The sequence below is a fragment of the Prionailurus bengalensis genome, chromosome F2, assembly GCF_016509475.1.
Source record: "Prionailurus bengalensis isolate Pbe53 chromosome F2, Fcat_Pben_1.1_paternal_pri, whole genome shotgun sequence".
Taxonomy (NCBI): Eukaryota; Metazoa; Chordata; class Mammalia; order Carnivora; family Felidae; genus Prionailurus; species Prionailurus bengalensis.
The window spans coordinates 21,259,309-21,283,118 of NC_057353.1; the positions used below are offsets into that span (position 1 = coordinate 21,259,309).

Below are 23,810 nucleotides of genomic sequence, written 5' to 3' on the forward strand. Positions count from 1 at the left end.
CGTGAGATCGTGACCTGAGCCGAAGTCGGACGCTTAACCGACTGAGCCACCCAGGCACCCCTTAATTATCTTTTAAGTAAGCGCTGCAAAAAATATATGAAGGGTCATATGCACTCATCCCCAATTCTCACTTCCTAGCTTCAAATGGCAATTTAACCTATTTTTAAGGCCAAGCATGAACCATCCCCATACCCACCCCCCCCCCTCTCTCTCTCTCTCACACACACACACACACACACACACACACACACACACACACACACAGAGTCTGATTCAAAATTATTTTCTTAACCTATTTTCATTTACTTTCTCAAAAATTGTACTTTTCAGAGTGTCTGAGTGTCCGTGGTCCTTTGAGCCTCAAAACAGAAAGTTTAAAGAAAACCTATTTATCTCTTCTTGGGACTTTTGAATAGGATCTAGAATGTTTTCTGAGTATAAAAATAAAATGCTTTATTCTTTCCCTAGAAATCTTAAAGCTAGCCATTCACCTAACCATAAAAATATCCCTTCCTTTTATGTCAAAGATACATCCCTTTTAACACATTCCTTGTATTAAAAGATATATCCCTAGATTTTTAGTTTTAAAAATGCCACAAATGCCAAATATTACATCAGATCATGTACAGTCCAAAGAGAATAACCATGTCATTTCAATTTTACTATAAGAACAACTAAAAAAATCATACCAAATGTTAATAAGGAAGCAATTTCTTTTTATTGCTTAGATATACTGGTAAAGCAGTTAAGAAAAAAAAATCGTTCCTATTTTTAATGTAACTCTGGTTCCTACTGACACACTCTTGTATATTTTGCCCTTTTATTCCTTTTCTTTTACGATCTTATTTTTCTAAACTGAAAAGAAAAAAATAATAACGGTAAAATAAACCAAGCAACCACAAAGGCAACTGAAGTTTGTCCAACTTAAATTCTTTGAGACCTTTAAGAAATATTTTAACACCTAAGTCACTGTTCCACTTTTAGATAGCTACAGCATTCTGAATTAGTAATTGGGTTCTACAAAGTACATACTGTGTTGGGGATTTATTTTGGGGGAAGTGAAAAAAACAACAGTATTACTTTTAAATTTTAATCTATTACTGTTTTTAAGTTATAAGCACATTTTAAATATGTGATAAACATCTTTTGTATCTCTCCTTTTTCAATATGTACCCCATTACATTTAGAAGATCAAATCTATACACGCTCCTTACATCTATGAGATCAAATCTACACACGCTCCTTACATCTATGAGATCAAATCTACACACGCTCCTTACATCTATGAGATCAAATCTACACAACCCCTTTCTATTTTGGGTCAAAAAAAGATATATCCTATTTAAACAACTGCTGTTTAAAGAATTAATCTTGGGCTAGAAAGAGTTACTACAAGGTGGTTCAACGATTTCAAAAGTACAACTAGTTCCTCAGGATATGGTACTTACATTTTGAGGTTGTAGAACAAAGGATAATGTTCCTAAATTCTATCTGTACTGATCCTATGTGGGCAGCTAAGCCTCCCCCGGCCAGCAATTACTCTGTTGTAGTGGCCCAGTGAGGTGTGATGTTAACAACGCGAACAGGTTTATGAGGATTTGTTGGCCAATGTGAAAATCTTATAAAGTATGCTCAAGTTGACAACACATCTTTGGGCAGCATCAGCCAAATGAAGGCAAAAATACCTGTTTTGGAGCCCTTCAACCAGTCCTTATTTAGAATGCTAACATTACAACCACAAACAAGGCCTGGATGTCATTTAAAATAAATTCTCATTCAGGATCTTTCGTTTTGGGGGAAAAGAAGTTGAAAAACAGGAATGGGCACTCTGAGTACAAGAGGGGCCTATTTTCAGGGCCCCATGCTGGCTGCTCATCAGGGATGGATGAAAGATAAGATTCGGAAAATGAACTTCCTTATCTGAGAGAGGCGAAAAATGTATGCAAAAAAATGTTATTTCTTTTAAAAAATATCTCTGGAAGTGTTATGTAAGTGATATATACAACCTGTGAGACCCAAAGTTTTCATTGTCTTCTTTCCACCTGTCTAAAGTCATCAATACGATCAATGGAATATTAACTTTTTGTAATTTTAGAAGCTCCTATCACTGAGCAGCTGGCACGAAATGCCAAGTTTTAAGAGTTGGGTGTAGTTTTGATGCCAGTTAAAGAATAATGTGGATTACCTTGAGAGAGTGTATACACATGAAAAATAAACCACGGTTGAACTACTGACTGAATGATTAAAACAAAACAAAACAAAACAAAACAAAACAAAACAAAAAACAAACCCCAACTTGTGGTGGGGCTAATCAGGTCATTTTTACTGATCAGACATGTGACACCCGACTGCTTTAATTTTCTCCTTACTTCAGAGACTCTCTTTCAACATCATGAAAAGAATACCCACGTGGAAAATAAGAAAAAGAGCTTCACCATTCCGAAGATTAATTTTGATTGTGGAGAAAGCCCCATGAATCCCAAACATGGGACAACAGCCAAGCAGTGGTACAAAGTGGGAGGAAGAAGAATAAAACCATAGGAGACCCAGCCAAATTGGCCTCAACACATAGGGACCCACGCAGTGCCAACGAAAGCCTAAACACTAATCCAATCCAAAGACCTATCTAGATTTCATTTGTAACCGCTCTCCTATCTCTCTCTTTCCTAGTGTTACAGCCATTTCCTTAGGCCTCTTTTTATTTCCTACCAGGAGGACTGTGATAATCTATTGTGCTATCGGGCTAATCTTCCAAATTGTACGATTCCATCATGTCACTCCACTGTTTTAATACTGTTCATGGCATCCCCACACCTACAGCACAAAATCGGGACACTCAATGCTCCCTGTGATACTCCTTTGAGGGCATTGGACCAATCACAAGACTAGCCCGTATTCCTGATGTTTTCCGTTACTAGATGTGCTGCCTTGGGCCAATCACTTAATTTTTCTGAGCCATTTCCCTCAATGGTTATGCTCTGCTTCCACCTGTCTCTCTGCTTCCTGCAACAACAAAACACTGTATTCCTTACTGCCCACTCCCTTCTCTGAATCCCCACAGTAAGCAAAAGCTCTTATTTATGGAGGGCTTGTAAGTATTTTTCTATGTGGCCTACATAGTTCTCCTAATAGTGCTGCGATTGCTTTCATTCTATAGATGGAAGATTAAGATGAACCGAGTGAGACTCAGAGATACAAGGTGCTTTTCCTGAGGCCACAGAGCAAGGGAGGTCCCAAGCTAGTGGGGGCAGGCTGGTCATCATGGTTGGGAAGCTGTGGTGCTTTGTGTTCAGTCCCTGCATTCTCTTTCACAGGCCTGAAGAAAAACAAGGCCATATGCAATAAGGGAGCAGGAACACACATTTCACTTACTGCCAGTTAGCAGAAGGGGGTTGCAGTTAGGGAAAGAGAACAACCGTCAAGATAAGGACGAAGAAATGAATGGAGGAGGATCTTTCAGCTGACAGTCAGCAACACTGTCTTTTTGAAACCCATGAAAAGCTAAAAGCAAAACGAAAAAAAAAAAAGCTTTTTTTGAGAGTTTAGATTCCACGTCATTCCGTGGTATGCAAAAGTTATACTTGAAACCATGAATTACTTCATCATTTTGATCTAATTCAGCACTTGATATGCAGAGAAAACATAAAATCAGGAAACCTTCCTCTGGGATTGAACTGGCCGCTCATGACTCTTGGGCACACGGGTCACACAGTCGTCGGGCATTGCTCTGCTGCGGTGGGAGGTGTGCTTTGGGTTTCGCTCACTTATCAAATAGTTCTTCCCTGAAACTGTGGTTGCTGCTGCTGCCCCCTGTCACCACAACACACTCTCCGTTTCTTCCTGGGCACACAGCTAGGCTACATGTATTTCCCAGCCTCCTTTGCACCGGACCACGAAAGCCTGGTCCATCTCGTCTCCCATCCATGGTCCTCCTGCTTTTTTTCTCCCTGTGGGTTAGAAAGCTTAGGACGGTGATTACACAAGCCTCAGAAGCTCGATGGTGAGATGGCACAGCCATTATCAAACCTTGCCTAAACCAAGTCACCTGGAAAATCCACTTGAGGCCACGAAATCAGAAAGAGATCCATTTCTGTGGTCATGACATATGGGGCCTATTTGTTACAGCCATTTCACCTACCCTAACAGATTCCTGTGCTGGCTTGTGCTTCACTGGGGGCCCAGATACGGACACACAAGATGTGCACTGAGTTTACAATCTAGTCGGCCAAAGTGTGGGTGTCACTGAATTGTCCTGGTGTCCTGGGGGCAGGGGCAAAAGTGAATCAGCACAGGGGCGCCTGGGTGGCGCAGTCGGTTAAGCGTCTGACTTCAGCCAGGTCACGATCTCGCGGTCTGTGAGTTCGAGCCCCGCGTCAGGCTCTGGGCTGATGGCTCGGAGCCTGGAGCCTGTTTCCGATTCTGTGTCTCCCTCTCTCTCTGCCCCTCCCCCGTTCATGCCCTGTCTCTGTCCCAAAAATAAATAAAAAATGTTGAAAAAAAAATTAAAAAAAAAAAAAAGTGAATCAGCACAAAGTTCAGAGCAGGATCTAGAGTAGAGGCAGGCACACTTCTTCCTCTAAAAGGACAAATATTATAGGCTTTGCAGTCCATGTAAAGTCTCTGACACGTATCCTTTCTCTTTTTCATAACCCTTTAAAAATTTAAACAACATTCTTAGCTTGAAAGACCTACAAAAACAAGCCATAAACCAGATTTGGCCCATGGGAGATGGTCTGTCAGTTCCTAGCCTAGACCCTTGGTCTAGATTTTTTAAATCCCCAGGAAGACAAATATTTCATGACATATGAAAATTACATGAAGTTCCAATTCGGAAGTGTAATTTTTATTGGAATACAGATACATTTATTTGTCTATTGTCTGTGACTGCTTTTGCACAAGTAGGGCAGTGCTGAGCAGTTATGAAGGTACATGGCCCATAAAGCCTAAAATGTTTATTACTTGACCCTTTAACATTTTTGGTAAAGGCGCAGGTAATAAATGTTTGCCAACCTCTGGTGTGGAGCTTCCAATAGAGAGATGACTCTGTTTCTGTAACCAGATCCTCTATAACCCATGGAGGACACTAGACGTCCACTGCTTTGGTGCCATGCCAAGAATTCCGCATGTATACCAGCCACCATGGAAGAAGATCATGCCTCAAAAGATTTTGGAGTTTAGTGTTTCATTCTGAAACAGGGTTAGAAGAACAGCCTTTACTGGTTAATGGGAGTGTTCTAATGAAATGGGCTCAGAGCTGTTTTCCCTGCTCAACATCCTGAATGATTACAGTATCTACTCACTAGGGAGGCTTAGTTGACCTAAATTCATACTGGCAACTAGCATCCTTCTAGAAGCCTGGTGCAGTATATAACTAATGTTTAGACAGCAGATACAAGATCAATCAGTGACATATGCTGTTTTCTTTATTGAGTCATTGTTATTAATAAGACATACAGCTGGGCCCTTTAAGTTCAGGACACAACTTAGATCCCTCTTCCTCTGGCTTTACTGAGATATAACTGACACAACTGAATTCTTAAAGCAATTCTGCAGGTCAAGTGGCTAGGTTTATAGAAGAGGAAACTAGGGCTCAGTGTGAATAAACAATTTACTTCAGCTCAAAGAGCTGAAAAGTCAGAGGTTGGGTTTGAGGCTAGATCTGTATGAATTCAAACCTGATGCTTTCTATCACACCATAGGCCGATCTCCTATCATAAATCTATTTCTTCATGTCTATTAATTTATTTTGAAAAAGAAAAAGAGGAGGGAGATTGGCAGAGAGAGGAAGAGAGAGAATCCCAAGTAGGTTCTGTGCTGTCAGTGCAGAGGCTGATATGGGGCTCAACCTCACCAACCATGAGATCATGACCTGAGCTGAGACCAAGAGTCAGAGGCTGAACCAAATGAGCCACCCAGGCTCCCAGTACTTCATAAATGTAAAGGTATTTCTACACGTTACTCTTGGCCACTACACAGGATTCGAGGTTTTGTTTTGTGGTGGTTGTTGCTTTGACCGTCAAGTTTCAACTATGTTACAACAGAATTAGTATTTATCTCATACCAGACACTTGGTCTCTAACCTCTTCCAAGCCTGAGTGTCCTCATCCATAAAATGGGCTTGGCAGTAGCAGTTTCAGAGTTCTAATGTTGAATTAAACAAGTATGGGGTACACAGGAAATTCTTAACAAGTTGGGCCTACAGTTGAAAATGCTAAGCTTTATGCTGTCCTAAGTGTTCATGTTTAGGCTTCTGTGTACAATGTGGAGTAAAGCTCAATGTCTTTAGGACCTGTTCTAGCCCCAATCCATATCAGACACCGGTGTTAAGAAACAATAAAAATAAAGTAGTGAAACCATGAAGCTGTTGGCTATAGGTATCTTGGGGAGTCCTCCCACAAGGTGGAATCATGCTTGGGACATCAACACAACACTTACTTGAAATGTAAGTTTGGGGTATGTGGTTCAGTATCAACAATAGGACTATGCTGTCTATTTTTAAAAGGGCATTCAATGAAAAAAAATCAAAACTAGTTTTCTTCAGTGAAATTGGGGAGTATGGATTTCATTTGAAAGCAACTTTGAGAAACGCATTACACAACAACAACAAAAAAGCCAGGACGGATATTTTTAACAACAGCCGAATGTATGGTCACATACCAGGGACTTCATTTTCCTGCTATTACACTTTTGCTTTTCTCTTCCCTAGCCAGGCCTGTCATGTGCCCAGCAGCCTCTTTTTGTTCCCATCACCTCTGTTACAAAACACTTCCTTATAATGCCCGACATGCCTGCTTCCCACAGCTAGAATTACATGGAAGGTGGGACATTCTCAAACTTTTTTTGTACATATTGCTGTAACATGCCCTAATTTTGCATTATATCAACCAGATCCTGTATCCCCTTACTGAATGGCCTACTCATTGGGTCGCCTAAGCTACTGTGACTAAGCTACTTCTCAAGTATCTGGTTCCCATAGAGACAGAACAGCTATCACATGGTCAGGCATTCATTTCTTTATATGCCTGTAGAGTAAGGAAGGCCCAACCACACGCTCCCTTCACAATGCTCGGGGACGCCACCGAAACCAGGTTCCAAGAAAGAAGGCTTGCCCTTCAACTGCCTTAAGACTTCTCTCCCTAGTGCCTTGAGGAATGAAAAGGGGGCAAAGTTCTCCAATGAGCTTGGTTATTATCACTGTTTGGAAGGATCCTTGTTGAAACGCACATTTTTACAAGGCATGATTATCAGATTTGAGAGCAAAATCTTCCCATCTGTAAAGTTCTCTAATAAAGAGAATAATGAACAAGCTTCTTTGCATGCCTCAAGCTACAACTCAACATCCTCAGCAATGTGTCTTCAGAAGGGATGCCGCATGACATCGAGACAACAGGTGGTTAGCACAAAGAGGGTGTTCACAAATATTTAGGATGAAATCACACTGAGAGTATCTGAGGAACTTCTGATCCTGAGCTGTGTACTGTCACTAAACCTGTCATCTGAAGGCCTGTCCATTTCCTCATGTCCCAGGCTCACCTTCCATCCACCTTCTTGCCTGATCCAAGTGGATGTCTTCCCCATCTCAACAAATACATGACTAAGCTGCCCAGCAGCTCAAGGAAAAACAAAAACAAAAACAAAAACCTGGGAACGATTTTTTCACTCCTCTATTACTTGCTGTGCACCAGCCCAAACCAAATCCTTTGCAAATCCTATTTCTCAACTTGCAACAGAATCTAGGATCCAGTGAGTTCTCTCCATCTCTATTGCTAGTACATCGGGTCACCCCCAAAACCACTTTGTTCCCCAGTCTTCTCTCCCCATCATTAATTTTCCACATGCAGCCAAAATAATGTAAAAATCTAAGTCAGATCTTGCCATGTCTTCCCTTGAAGTCCTCCAATGAGTTCATATGCCATGTGTAACGACATTGAACCTCCTGACATGGCTCATGCTTGCCCTCATCCCGGCCCACATCTTGACTCGGCATCTCCATCACTGAGCTCAGCCACCTGGCCTCTGTCCCTCAAACATCAAACCCTTTCCTGCCCTGCCTTCATTGCTTCCTCTGCTTAGAACTCTCTCGTGACGGTCACATTACCAACCAGCCTTTTAGTCATTTGGACCTCAGGTTCAAACCAAAGTCATGCTCAGGAAGACCTTCCCCAACCAGGCTTTCTGAAATTAGTTTCTCCCTGACCTCTGTTAACTTACATTTAAATATTTCAGATCACCTATAAAGACTATAGACACTTGGTTTTTGGAAATTATAGGAGATAAAACTTTTCATCACATGCCTTAGTATGAGAAAACTATACAAACTAACAAACAAAATACTATTTGATGAAGCCTCAAAATACTAACGGTTGACACTTTTAAAAATAAAATTCGTGGTACTTGTTTTGTTTAGATATCGTTGAGAATCTGAATAAGAAAGTCTAAGCTGCCAGGGGTTTCTAGGTTAGGTGTGAATGCGCAGACCAGTAATTTGTGGCCAGGGACTGACATGAGGTCATTAGGTCACGGATGCTCACCATCTTGCCCTAAGCTGAACCTTTTCAGTGGTGAACAAAGCCTTGATCAAGTCAACTACCAATTTGGCCCTTAATGAGAAAGCTCTTAAAGACTGGAGACTTTCTGGATGGTTTTCAAATGCTGGTATTCTAAGCGCATGCTCTTTTCAATACTTTCGTGTGAGTTCCAGGAGCCAGCTTTCTTCCTTAGGAGTTAGTTGGAGGGACCTTAAAATAGTTAAGAAAATCTTTGAGATCCTTCCTACTAACCACACATTGACATTTCAGCTATTAATTTTTAGCTTTTAAGTAGTAATTTTTGTAGAAATGGGGATGGTAATAGTATTCATAGAGGGAATAATACAAAAAAACACCACAGCTAATATTTACTGAATCCCTATTATGTGCTGGCCACAAAGCAAAGACTTTGTTTGAATGACTAATTCTGTGGCTTTATTTTTTTTTTTAATTATACTATATTTTTGTTAATTGTCTTCTTCTCATAGAAACTCTAACCATAAGATGGGGCATATTGTGTTTTACAAATATCTTATTTCTTATTAAATTTTTTCATGTTTATATTTGGAGAGACAGAGCACGAGTCAGAAAGGGGCAGAGAGAGAGGGAGACCCAGAATCCTAAGTAGGCTCTAGGTTCTCAGCTGTCAGCACAGAGCCCAACACAGGGCTCCAGCTCACGAACCATGAGAATATGACCTGAGCCGAAGTCGGACGCTTAACCGACTGAGCCAGCCAGGTGCCCCCAGATATCTTATTTCTAAATTTTTTCTTAAATATTTATTTATTTTTGAGAGACAGAGTGAGACAAAGTGAGACTGGGGGAGGGGCAGAGAGAGAGGGAGACACAGGATCGGAAGCAGGCTCCAGACTCTGAGCTGCCAGCACAGAGCCCAACGCGGAGCTCGAACCCACAGACTGTGAGATCATGACCTGAGCTGAAGTCGGACGCTCAACCGACTGAGCCACCCAGGCGCCCCTCTAAATAGAAATCCAAAGGGTGGAATATTCTGGAATATTTTTGCTCTTACAAACGTGCATATTTTCCAGCCTTTTTGAGGGGTGGTATATGTAACTTCAGGGTTATGAGAAGGAAAGCTTCACTATAATGCTCAATAGATAGTTCATCAAATTTCACTGTCAAACTATACCTACAGGGCAGGCACTCAATATACGTTTATTGAAATAAGTATTGTTTGAAAGAATGGGTACCAGCATAAAATCTGTAATGAGAGCATAAGACACATTTTGTGTTTTAAGATTTAATTGCGATGAACAACCAGAGTCACCAAGACACAAGAATTCAGTTCCTAAGGCTCTGAACCAATATCTTCACAGATTTAAAACCTGTAACATTGTTTCTTTAATGATGGAAAAAAATGAGAAATATCGTATTCACATATTCAATTACCTATAGCCACTTTAACTAACATGGTTTTGGTGTGGGAAAGGTTCATGAAGCCACCAAGGAAGAGATCAAAAAGAATTTCCAAGGATTTGGGGAAACCCGAAAACAGAACACCGAGGCTGAATTTCTACTCATGGAAGGTTGTCTGTAATATTATTTTTTACCTACCACACCAAAGGTAAATATTATAACAACTTAAACATTGATGTATTGGTCCTATTGTCATTCAGAGGCCCAGTTTTATATGCCATTCACATAGATTTAGCTCATAGCAAAGCGACTTTTAAAGACATTCTTAACAGGTGTTTTGAAAATAAAATACTAACTCGGCTAATCACTGAAGACAAGAACATGTGAAATACTGGCTCCGCCGAATGTGTTGTTGCGAATAAAAACCAAGAAAATTGAATGACTCACATAAAAAATATAAAACAAAATATTTTTCCATATAATCTATATGAAAACAACCTCCTCTTGCTCATTTATATGTTTTTGCCTTACACATATATCTGTATCCATAAATTCAGTTGTCCTCCAGTTCATATTTTAAATTTATTATTTAAAGTTAAACCACATCCCTGTCTGGATAAAAGTTCAATTCTAGACATATATAACTCTAAAAAAATTAAAAACTGATGTCTCTCGGTACTCACCCTCCCATATCTGTTGGCATAGGACCCAGTAAGCAAGGAATGGAAAACAATGATTGTCTCGTCCAAGTCCCAGATGAACACCCTCTACAAAGGAAGAACCAAATCAGGATGTGTTTCCCTTGGTTGAGAAACCTGTGATTCAGTTAACTTCAACATAAATAAGCAGTCTTGAAATAGAAGACAAAAGAAAAATCTGAATTTTTTTTTAATGTTTTAAAACACAACTCTTCCAAAGAGTACCTCCCAGCTTTTCTCCAGTTATAACCTCAGATGGTGTGTAGAACAATTATATTAGTGACATTGATACAAGCATGGGCAAGAAATAATAATGTATGTCCTTTCTACTTCTGAAGATTCACAGTTCTCCCTTCTGAAAAAATTAAAAATGAGTTAAAACTAGTCTGTTCACAACTTATTGAGACAGAGCGGGGGCAATCAGTTAAACATCATTCCATTTTTCTTTTTCTTATCTCTTCTCTCTGCTTATTAAAGTGTTAAAATAACAAATCTTGGGGCGCCTGGGTGGCGCAGTCGGTTAAGCGTCCGACTTCAGCCAGGTCACGATCTCGCGGTCCGTGAGTTCGAGCCCCGCGTCAGGCTCTGGGCTGATGGCTCGGAGCCTGGAGCCTGTTTCCGATTCTGTGTCTCCCTCTCTCTCTGCCCCTCCCCCGTTCATGCTCTGTCTCTCTCTGTCCCCAAAATAAATAAATGTTGAAAAGAAGAGTCCAGGATAGTTTTTCCAAAAAAAAAAAAAACAAAAAAAAAAAAAAAACAAAAAAAAACCAAATCTTATGTTTCATTTTTATCAAGCCAAGTGTTAAAAAATTGCACATAAAACCTAAAACTTCACATCATCTACTCACCTTATGCTACCTTTGGACTGTTATCATGCAGTTGGGTTATATATTGTTCCTGCCTGTTTTCTTCAGATTACAAAATTTAGGCAGACACATCACATGTGCTCTTAACACACTCTTGAGATATTTGGAATTGGATTTGAAGGAATTCATTTCAAAAATGTCTCTGAGATGCCACAAAGGCTTCTGAAGCGTACATTTCTTCTTCTCCTTTCCACTCACACCAGTATATATTCATACACATAGGTTCTGCTGGGAAATTTTCATCTTTTCAGCCAAAATAATCATGTTTCCCACCATCAGCTTTCACTTGGCAAAACCCAGAAACTTAATTGCAGTGGATTCAAAGCTATGAAATCTACCCTTTAAGGTTTTATTTAATCCCTCCCTGCTTTTGAACTCCACCAAAACAGGTCTCATAAGACAATTGCCATTTCAGTTTAGAACATCCCAGGTTTTCCTTTCTCATATACCTAAGTGTGTCTTTAATTTTCAAAGTGGATTTTATTAATCACTTTTAGTATGACACTTAACTGAAATGGCAATGATACAGAGCAGTACAAGAGAATTTTGTTGAAGCAGAATTATACACTTTACTGTATTTCCTTAGAGAGAAATAACCGGATGCTTTGCACGTAGTGAAAATGGAAGAGAAAACAGAAATAATTGTTTTCACTTACAGTCAACATGAAAGAGAAAAAAAATGCTTTACTTACAATTAACATAGGGAAAAAAAGCAGGAACAAAAGCATTTGGGTATCTTGATCACAGCCTATTTACATTGCGTGTGAACAGAACCATCATTTAACTACCAAGATACCTTGTTATTTACTAGGTCATTGTCAATGACATACCTCAAGGTCAGAATCTGGGGGAGGTGAAGGATTATTGTTTCTTCGGCCCCGTCCACGTGACTTCCCATCTGAACCTCGACGCAATCGATCGGAGTCTGAATCTTTAATGGGTGTTGATGGGCTGTGGATTGTACTGTACTCTGCAGAAATACAGGAAGGTCTTTTATCTTCTGGTTCTATTACCATGGTGTCAAGATCAACCTTGTTTCAACTCATGGGGAAGTCTGAAGAGCAAAGCGCATTTCATTCTGCTCACATTCATTACTTTTACTTGCACTGATAAAAAATGTATGAGATACTTGATTCCAAGAATGCACTCTTTTGAAAGAAACGCGTGATCAGAAATGAATAAAATTTAATTGAAGGTGTGGAAGACAGCAGGCGGAAAACTAGTTGCCTAGTTTCTCTTAGTGGTTCTCCACGAGTAGACAATGCTCCCTCAACCCTATTTCCACATCCATCTCTCTCTCATTCCGCAAACAGTGTCTGGCCATGCTGAGAGGTTCACACATTTGCCTTACTAACCGCTCTCCCACCTACAAAAAGGCTCCTGGTTCACAAAAAGAAAAGAAAAATCAGCTCTGGGGCAGGAAAAACCAAATCACCAGGCAGATTTTTCTTTGAAAATTTCAAAAATCTCCTTTTTCCCCCTCATTTTATGTGAGAACAAGGGAGTGATAAGATAAGGAAGAATAGATATATGGGCAATGCCCATACTCTGCACAGCATCTGTCTCAGTCTCTTTGAACCAAAAATCTCAAATGGACAGCACATTCAAATTGCTCACCTGGGTGACTCAGAGAAACCATGGAAATAATTACATAGAAAATACAAAATAAAGAACAACTTCCAACCAGCTAGAAGAATGGCTAAGTAGTGACTGCGGAGTTGGGGGAGGGGGAACTCTTACCCTATTTCCAAATGAACAACAATAACAACAAAAACCCTAATACTTTTTTTTTATCTGATGTTCACACATCAGACAATTTCTACTCCCCCTCCCAAATTCCAGATGTGCCCAGTGTGTTGCCTCTCCTTCCCAAACTCTTTGCCAGATTTCTCTCCTAGATATGGGTTGGAATCTCTCAAGCTAGTATGAGGAATGGTAATTCTCACTGAGATGCTGTTGATACTAAATCTCAGCAAATAGAAAAGTATCGAGGACAAGTGAATATCTGGTAGCCTTTGCTATTGTACTATCGTCCTCAACTGTACCAACAAGGCCAGCCACGTGTCCAACCATGTGGTCTCAATATTACTTCCAAGTTTAAGCCTTACGAGTCTGGATGGATAGGAATGGACTTTGACAGAGTAAATTCCATTTCTAAATCACATGGAACAGCCCTATACCTCTTGTTTAATTTCAAAACCTCAACAGATTCCTATCACCTTTAGATGAGACTTTATGTCCTCTGCAATAGCAAACAAGACAGCAAATTTCCTCATATAGCCCAGTCACGGATCCTTGTACCAAGACGCCACCATGATAGCACAGTTAATTATGGTCAGAAGGTCCAGAACAACTCCACTCCCTAGGTCGGCATACGTAGTTACACGGGATGCATTTTTGAGCCAACTCACTCACCTTACGGAACTATTAGAATACAGTGCTGGCTGGTTACAGTTTAACATTTTCGAAATCCCCATTAGATCTTTTTCTGGCAGAGGCAGATGACTGTGGCATCTTCTCCTCAAAATTTTCCAAAGCAAGCATCTGTCTTCCAAGTTTTATAGAGAATTAGGAGCTCCAAATAAATATGTATTTTTAAGGAGCTCAGTGAGTTCGAAGTTGTGTTTGGAGGAAAAAGGCTCGACCTCCCTTTTCTTTGACAATTCTGTAACTACACCTCCGTGCGAACCTGGACAGCCACCATCTAAGACAGAACGCATGCCAATCTCTCTATAGTAATGTCAAAGCAGAGCATTTGCTTTCAACGGTCACAACTGGCATCTAAATTTGACTCGTATTTCGAGTACTTGACTGCAAAGTCCATCTTGAACTGTGAGCTCTCCAACCTTTGAAGTTCATATTTGACAAGAAGCTAAAAGACATCAAACAACACATCTTATCACATTCGTCTCTTGCCTTGACTTCCAGGTAGTTTAGGGTTAATTTTGTCCTCCAAGTAGTTGACCTTACTTAGGTTTTCTCAGTCTAGATTGCCTATTGATTGCCAATTCCTTTAGTTCTTGCTGTGTATTTCCTTATCCTTGTGTTAAACCCATTTAAATCTTTAAAAAATAATATTCCATCCCCCTTTTTCGGGAAACAAGTGATAATTAAATTGATTACTCACTTCTATAAACCTCCCTACCAAAGAAAAGAAATTCAATGAGTAAAGTATACAGGTAGATTCTTAAACCATCTTATCTAAAGTTTTTCCAGGTGGAGAAAAAGCTCTAAAATATGAACAATATGATACCTTTAAATATTAACACACACACACACACAGACAACCTTACAGGCCTCAACTTATTAGAAGGAAGGTAAAATTTAATAATGCAAGCCAGATTAAAAAAAAAAAATCTCTTCCTCTTTGTTCTATGAGGTGGGATTAAATGCTTCTACTCTCCTAACCAGCTTTGCTGACTCTAACTATTCTCTTTCCTTCTATTAGTACAAAACAACTCAACAAATAATTTAATCTTCTAATCCACTGACATCTCATGTTTCATTAAAACCCTTTCAAAATTATTCAACTTTACCCCCACCGAGATAATGAATGTAAAAATACTCAGAAGAGCATTTATTTCCTCTAACAATGATTACATGCCTACACTCTTCTGGGCACTGTACTAGGAGGCTGAGGTACAATGATGTGCTATACAGATATGGTCTCCTTGGAGCTTAAAATTCAGAAGAAGGCACTGATTTGTGGACAAAAATAAGAGATTAGAAAACAACATAGAAAGGGCTATGGCATGGGAAAGGTAGAATGCCGAGAGACCACGGGGCAAGTCTATACAACACAAATTTACAGGATTATAGAAGCTTCCTGAAGATGGAAGACAAAGCTACCAGTAAAAATGGAGTATAAATGTTCTCCAGAAAGGCACATGAGCATGTGTGTTGGTGGGGGGAGGGGAGAGAGGGAGACGGAGAAAGAGAGAGAAAGCATGCGCATGAGCATGTTGAAGAACTGAAAAAAACCCAAAAAACAAAAAACCAAAAAACAACCAATCTGACTGACTCTATAGAGGAAGGGTACAGAGAAGAGGTGGAGTTACAGGCAAAGAATTCAGCAAGGGAGTGATGGGAGCAAATTTACACCTTAGATAGAGGACTCTAGCCAGTGTGGCGAGGTAGTGGAGGCAAGTGAAGACTGAGAAGGGGAGACCAGCCAGGAGGATAATTCAGTGACGGTGTTGGCGGCCCATGCAGGTAGTGGACATAGGGAGAGCTACAGATTTGAGCTGTCACTGAGAGGGAAATCAATAACTAATCAGATAAGGGAGGAGGAGGTGCTCACGCCAGTGGGTTGGCAACTGGGAAGATGAATATAACCATGAGGTCTGGGATTTGAGAAGAAGGGCTTATAAAGAAGTGTGTAGATGAGCATTTAAATTCTGCTTTGGACATCTTGAGCTTGAAGAATCTGTGGTATTCACGATGTCCAGCAGGCTGTTAGACTGCCCCACGAGGGATGGGTTTAGGTTTGGAAACTGATGGCACGTAGAATGCAGTTAAAGAAATGGCTGCCATTAAAGACATGGAGTGTGTGCAGAAGGGACGGGCAGGGAAAAATGGGTGCGGGGTGAGGAGGAAAACCAAGGTCAGTGTGTTGTAGAAGAAAGGGTGGGTCAGGAAGGAGACAGTGATCAATAACTTCAGATCAGCCAAGGGATAAGGTAAAGCGAACACTGAATCCAAGCGTACTTTGGATTTAGAGTCAGTTAAGATCTTGGCACACAAGGCAAAGTACAGATTTGAGAAGTATTTAAGGAGGTAGGTTGGTGGGATTAAAAAGGAGGAGTCAGAAGGTACAAGAGTAAACAGGGGTTAAAACTCCTGACATGCTACTGAAGACCCTAAAATGGCCACATTCAATAATTACTTGAAGTTCTTCATCGTATTTCACTTGTCTGTGACCGTGCTGACCACTGGCTCCTCTCACCTTTGAACACATCAGAGTAATTTGACTTCCCTTTCTTCTGCTTCTCATCCTTGCACTCATGCTATTCCTTCTGTCTCGTTAGAGACCTCTTCCTCTACCTAAGGCTTAAATGTGAGTGTTTTTTGTATTAGTGATACTCAAAGTACTGATCTGGGACAAAACAAGGAGCTTCAGGCTGTTAATTAATGCAATGCTTCCTTCATCAAAAGTCTTGCTAAGATTAAAAAGACAAGTTAAACAGCGTGCTTAGGGATGCAGTTGATTAATCCTCATGTAATACTCAATTAGTGGATAGACAGCCAGTTGGTGGACTATATTATGAGCAGCAAATACACTGGAATTTTCCCCACGGTCCTCTTACCTCACTACAAGCTCTCAGCAGTGTGTAGTATTGATAAGAGGGATTTCAATGATAACCTCCAGGTTGATTATTCTAAGGCTTCATCTCCTGATCTGTTGACCTGAACATCCTCATTTGCTAGACCTCTCTACTTGATTTTCCATGGGCACCACAACTACAGTTGTCCCCAAACAGATCCTCCTTCTCTCTTAAAGTGTCTAATTCAAGGTACCAACATACACTCGGTTTTTCAAGCCAGAAATTCCTCATTTGCCCCATCAAATCAAGACTAAGGTCTGTGTATTTTACCTTCTGAATACTTACATTCTAAATCCAGGCTCTCATCAGCCCTTTCTTTGATTCTTACAACAGGCTGTTTTTTCTTTTATTTTTATTAAAAAAATTTTTTAATGTTTATTTTTGAGACAGAGAGAGAGAGAGAGAGAGAGAGAGAGAGAGAGAGAGAATATCAGTGGGGGAGGGGCAGAGAGAGAGGGAGACACAGAATCTGAAGCAGGTTCCAGGCTCCGAGCTGTCAGCACAGAGCCTGACGCAGGGCTCGAACCCACAAGCCTTGAGATCATGACCTGAGCTGAAGTCAGATGCTTAACCCAACTGAGCCACCCAGGCACCCCACAACAGGCGGTTTTCACACTTGGTACCCACAACCTTCCAATTCTGGCCTATACCACCATGCCAAAAACCTTTAAAATTGTTCAGTGTTCCCAAATCCCAGTGTGGAACAGGAAGGACAGCCTGATTTTAGGACAGTGAGCTGTGGACTCAAGTGTCATGTTTCATATCACAATCCCACTGCTTGTTAGCAGTGTGACTGTGCAAGGTATTTGCCTTCTCTCTGACTCACTTTTATCATCTGTAACAGGGTAACAAATGAGATAAAATAAAACCAATATGCATGTAAAGGTACTTGGAACTGGGGCATGGCACTAACACTCTATATTTGCTACTTTGAAAAAAGAGAAGTTCCACTGAGTCCCTCGCTCACAGCCTTATCTCCAACTTCTTTCTCCCGTTCACAGTGTATACTTCAGACAAACACACCTATCTCAGGCCTCTGAATGTGTCAGGCTGTTTCATGACTTTGAACATGCTGTTCCCTTTTCTTAGAATGCTTTTCTCAACACTTACAGCCCCTCCCCTGGTCTGTGAAATTCCTATTAACCCCTTAAGATCAAGTATCTTCTTTGCAAATTTTCTATCTAAATCTGAGTTCTTGTTAGAGGGTTATACAATTTTTGCCATCACTTATGTTCATGGTGGATAATAATTTGAGTTATTTTGAACAAAGGTCCATCGCTCCCCCTCTTGGAGGACAGAGGCTGGTGGTATTTATTTTGTATTCTGAGAATGCAGTTAGAGCCTAGAGCACCGAGTACACGTTAAAAAAAAAACTGATGATTGAACAAATTGAGGGTTTCTCAAGCTTGGCTTTTGCTCTATTAAATCTATGAAGATTACCTAATTATTCCTACCAGCAAGTCCAAATTTTTAAAACTAAGAAATAGCTGTAATTATTTTTAAAGCTTATTTAAACATTGATGTTTACATATTGAATCATAAAATATTAAAATATACATAAGATCATTAAAATTCTACATTTGTAAGTAGTACTGAAGAGTTCCATAAATCCTTCAATATTGAAAAGAAAAACAGAGCTGGATCTCAGAAGATTCCATTTAGTTCCTCTTGGCACCTCTAGTCCCTCTGAGCTCATAACTCCTACTTGGGTCTTAGGGAAGTTTCCCTATTTTTTAGTTGTCAGCCTCCTGGTCTGTCAAGTTGAGGGCACAACCTAGATTACTTAACTTTAAAGTTCTATCATCTACGATGCACAGTATTCACCAAATCTGCCTAAATGTTACCTTTTAGTCTTTCCCTCTTAAATAGTCACTTTCAGACCAATCTGTATAAAATACCTTGGCAACTCCAACCCTCAGAATCCATCAGAGTTTCCTGCCTACTGTACAAATTCCTTATCTAGTTTTATTTCTCATGTTGCCTCTCCACATGTTAGTTCCTTTCCTATACATATAGCCAAGTAGTTTTCAAAACGATTGTATCAATTTGAATTGTGTCAGTTTTACTACAGCCTTACACGTAATGGTTATTACGGTTTTAAAGAAGTCCTTGCTATTTTATCAGGTGTGGAACAGTAGTGATTTTCATTGGGACATGCTGGAGATACTTACAGATACGTGCTTTAAAAAGTCTATTTCCATTTATTTTATTTTTTATTTTTTTTTTCAACGTTTATTTTATTTTTGGGACAGAGAGAGACAGAGCATGAACGGGGGAGGGGCAGAGAGAGAGGGAGACACAGAATCGCAAACAGGCTCCAGGCTCTGAGCCATCAGCCCAGAGCCTGACGCGGGGCTCGAACTCACGGACCGCGAGATTGTGACCTGGCTGAAGTCAGACGCTTAACCGACTGCGCCACCCAGGCGCCCCGAGTCTATTTCCATTTATGAACTATCCCAATCCTCTGCAAAATTTTTATATTCCTTTACTGATTAGTAGAAAAGTTTTAACCTCTTTTTCATATTTGCAGGCACTTTTCCATTCTTGAGAGCTCCTTAAATTATGCTGATATTGTCTTAAATTATGTCTTCCTTTATAGAAGTTTTTTTTTATTTTTATGTAGTCCTGCTGCACAGCCTGTTGGCCTGGTTGGCTCCTTGAAGATTTAGGGATAAGCATTCTCATTTATTCTAAGCAGAGCAGAGAACTTTTGATCTAACTTTACACTCCTGGGACTATATATGCCAGTGGTAGTTGTAAAGGAAATAGAAGGCAGGCATCCTGCGAGCTCCCTTCTCTGTGCTTTGGGAGAATAGAGGCTTTCCTCACCCATTTCTAAGTTTAAGCAAGGTGAAAGATTATTCCCCTGCAACAGAGTCAAGTAACCAGACTCCTGGTGGAGAGGAAGCTCTTGCCACATATATAATGGCATTGGGTTGAGGCCAGGGAAGCCACCGTCTCTGGCTAGACCCTGAATCTACGCCAAGGCGATCCCAATTACAAAAGGAAGTGCAGAGCTTGTTGGGAAATCCTTATAAAGATTATCTGAATTTCATGAACATGAGACATAACAATCCATAATTACATTCTATTTGCTATGGGGGCACTCAGATAAAAAGAACAGGGTAGCCTACGTCCCCAAAAGCAGAGATTGTCATGTTTGAGACTCACGACTTAAAGTACCCGGACCGCTACACAGGTGAATGTGAAGATGCCAGACAGCAAGTGACATTAACCGTGGCACCCCCAAACTCTGAGACTCTCCAAATCAGATCCTCTTAAAAGGTGAGGCACCAAGCCCAAATCAGGAAGACTGAGACAAAGAATGAAGTCATCGCGAGGAAAGGTTTATTCCAGTTACCCTGGGCGTCCCCACAGGGAGGTAGATGGGCCAAGCCTGACACTACTGGCCAAGAGAATCACATACAACCGTTGGGTTTAAATCTGCTCATAATTTTTTTAAATTGGTTTTCCTCAGAGGGAAAACGCTCCTCTGTAAAACTGCCTTTGATTACTTTAAGGTAAATAAAATTGCCCAGAAATCCTCTCTCAAATACCTACGCTGGGAGGTGCAAAGGCAGTGGAGCCAACTGGCAGGGCAGCGGGGTACATAGATACCCAGAGAAACATGAGCCAATTCACCCACAGAGATCGGCCATTTTTTTTTTAATTTTTTTTTTTTAACGTTTATTTATTTTTGAGACCGAGAGAGACAGAGCATGAACGGGGAAGGGTCAGAGAGAGAGAGGGAGACACAGAATCCAAAACAGGCTCCAGGCTCTGAGCTGTCAGCACAGAACCCGACGCGGGGCTTGAACTCACGAACCGCAAGATCGTGACCTGAGCCGGAGTCGGACGCTTAACTGACTGAGCCACCCAGGCGCCCCAAGATCAGCCATTTTTAAATAAAAACTCAGATACTAAATACCTTAGGCTTTGTGAGACAGATGGCCTGTTGCAATGACTTAACTCGGCACAAAAGCAACCACAGACAGTGTGTGTCATCAAAGGATTATGGCGGTGTTCTAGTAAAACTTTATTTATAAAACAGATTTGGCTTGTGGGAGTATATAACTGTATTCATTAAAGTAACTGATGAGATGAGATTCAAGAAAGTGAGTCCACCGTGACTATGAGATTTAAGTGACTGTCACCTTACTTCCCCGGATGACACCGCTTCTTCGAAATCGCTGCAAACATTAAACGCTAACATTGTGATGAAGGTGATAAGTGAAACGTGTTGCTTAACTGAAGAACAAGGACCAAAACGAGGGGCTAATTTTGGGGGAACTGACAATAGAAAAGGGATTTAATGTGTACTTATTTAAAGGCCCTATCCCAGGTGGTAAGGGAGTGCGGCCACCATGAGAGCAAAATGTATTTACCTTGACTATGCAAACAAGGTTTTGGTTTTCTCATTAACACAGTTAACTGACATGCAAAATAGATGACAGATTCTCCTCGGGCTGATGCAGACCCCAGACGCACACACCTCGGGAGCGATTTTTGTGTTCTCATCTCTGACACAATGGCTCTACGCACGCACCCGTGGGACGTGGGCACTGCTCCAGGTGTGTGGCCTCGGGGGCGCTTTTTTACTGGGGTTCTCGGTAGCTGGCCGACTCTGGAGGGCACAATCACAAATTACACACGCAGGCAAGCACACCAGTGACGCTGGGTGATGTGCTAAGCTAAGAAGAAGCCAAATGCCCCGCCAGGGTTAAGCCACACTGTTCGCTACAGAGGAAAATGAGGAAATGTAGGCGAAAGGGCACATGGACAAGGGGCACTTGGATTTTCCTTGCCTTGCAGTGTCCCCTAATACCTGAATCTGACAAGCATTCTTTTCCAGGCTCACCTCCAGCGCGCTGACATTTTGTAAAATGGATTCTCCTCTCCTGTAAGGCCGCCCCGCACGAGCCTCTGTAGTCAGACAGACTCTGAGCTGAAAACCGAAATTCCTATTATTCTCAAACCTGTGGAGAAATTCCAGCCGTGGCCTAAACTTCCTGCTTGAATTCTCCCGTGACAGCACACAACACCGCGGACAAGAGAGAGAATGCAGACAACACAACAGGGAAAGCTGACAACCTTTGAAAAGGCCTTTTTATATGCATGGGTACACGTATATGCGTATATACACATATCTGTGTTTTGAATCTTTGAAGCAAATCAAGTCACAGTCATCTGCACGGAGGCTCTAATCGTCCACTCATACCTCCCTTCACTCCTGGAGTTTGGGGGACGATTAGGGGAGATTTTCTCACATCGGTGCATCAACGGTCATGAATGCCACATCTGTGTGACAACAGACCACAGTCTGAGGAACCTCACCCTTCCCACCACTGGGATTTACTGATTTACGGACGTCCACTCAGGAGACACCACGAGTAATTCTTTTTTTTTTTTGGTGGTCATAAACGTTTCTAAGTAGCTCTGATACATTTTCTGTGCGTTCTGTCACTCCTCAACCTCCATTTCTGTTAATCTGTGAAGACAGGACAGCTTTTGTTTGGATTTGATCTCTCTCAAATTTTTGAAAGGTGACTGTGTCATGCTTTCTTCTCAGGAAGCCACGTCTCCCGCCAGTGCCCCTGGTCTGCCCACCGCTGTTGTGCTTGCTGGCCTGATCAGATTTAACTGATAACCTGTATCGTGGCCCAGCCTCCGAACGTGTGACCAACGCAGTCACCCAGAATCGTGTGCTCAGATGGGCCCCGCACTTGGCCAGATGTTCTGCTGGGCTGTTTTTCATGACCACCGCTATTTCAGAGCTACAAGCAAGAAGCCCGGCTTCTCCTTCACTGAGAAAACAGAAGCACTCACCCTCTACACTCTCCATGCCCAGGAAAAGCCACCTACTGGTGCTTTTAGTGAAGTCTGCCTTCCCTCTTGTTACATGGGTGGCCTTTCTGCCAGTCCCTCCTTTAGGCATGAGATCCCAGCCCACCCTCACTTCTTTTACCCACTGTCCTCTTTCTTCTGGACCACTTGCACGCACATGCAGGCTGTGTAGAGTTCGTGCCTAAAAAACACACCCCGGATTCTCCAGGTCCTGCCCCATGTCTCCGTTACCTTGCAGTACAAAGTGAAAATTACAAGAGTCGCAAACATTTGCTGCATCAATTCCCTCTCCTCCACTCCCTTTTGAGACCACGGCCATCAGGTTGTATTCTCTCCAACATTCCACTACCACTCACCTGGGTCAACATCACCAGGGACCCCCACTCTGTCAGATCCAATGGTCAAGTCCCAATTTCCACTTTTCTCAAACCTTCACCAGCCTGACACACAGCCCATCACTCCTTCTGTCTGCAACGCTTGCTTCCGTTGGCCTCTGGGAGGCCCCACTCTTGGTGGCAAGGCCAGGCCCTGTGCTTGGCTCTCTCCCTTCCTGTATTTAAAATGGCTCGCCGCCCTGGCCAAATGCATCCAGGCACATAAGCTTTTTCAATGGCATTTGTGAAGACTCACAAATTTAGGCCCTCAATTATCCCATGAACATCAGACTTACTTCTCTAACAATTCACTTGCCTTTTCCCCCTTGGAATTTTAACAGGTGCCACAAACTTAACATATGCTAAACAGGAATCCTGATGTCTCCAACAATACCTTCTCTTCCTGCCACATTAATCCCCCGTATTAATAAATGGCAAATGCACTTTTCTAGCTGTTAGGGCCAAACACCATGGCGTTACCCATGATGCCGCTCTTCTTACTCTTCACGTTCAATCTGTTGACGAATTCTGAGAGCTCTACTTGCCACTCTCTCTACCCCTAGCTACCCTCCACCCCTAGCGCCCGAGCCCGGCCCAGTTACCTCTCCCTGGGCCACTGGAACCATCTCCTGCTTGACTGCTGTGCCCCTTCTTATCTTGCCATAGCTCATTCTTGGTCCAACAACCAGGCAGATTCTTTTTAAACGTAATGACGTCATGTCACTTTTCTGCTTAAACACTTCTCGCCTCATTCAAAACAAAACAAAAATCCAAAGTCCTCCACATGCCCACGTGCCTG

The 23,810-nt window shown here is 41.5% G+C and overlaps 1 protein-coding gene across 1 annotated transcript in view; it reads right to left on the reverse strand.

Moving 5' to 3' along the window:
* EYA1 (EYA transcriptional coactivator and phosphatase 1) overlaps nucleotides 1-23,810 on the reverse strand; it is a 172,553-nt gene that overhangs the window by 70,395 nt on the left and 78,348 nt on the right. The window contains 2 exon segments of the mRNA XM_043601189.1: nucleotides 10,589-10,672; nucleotides 12,300-12,439. Coding sequence (XP_043457124.1) covers nucleotides 10,589-10,672; nucleotides 12,300-12,439 — 224 coding nt within the window.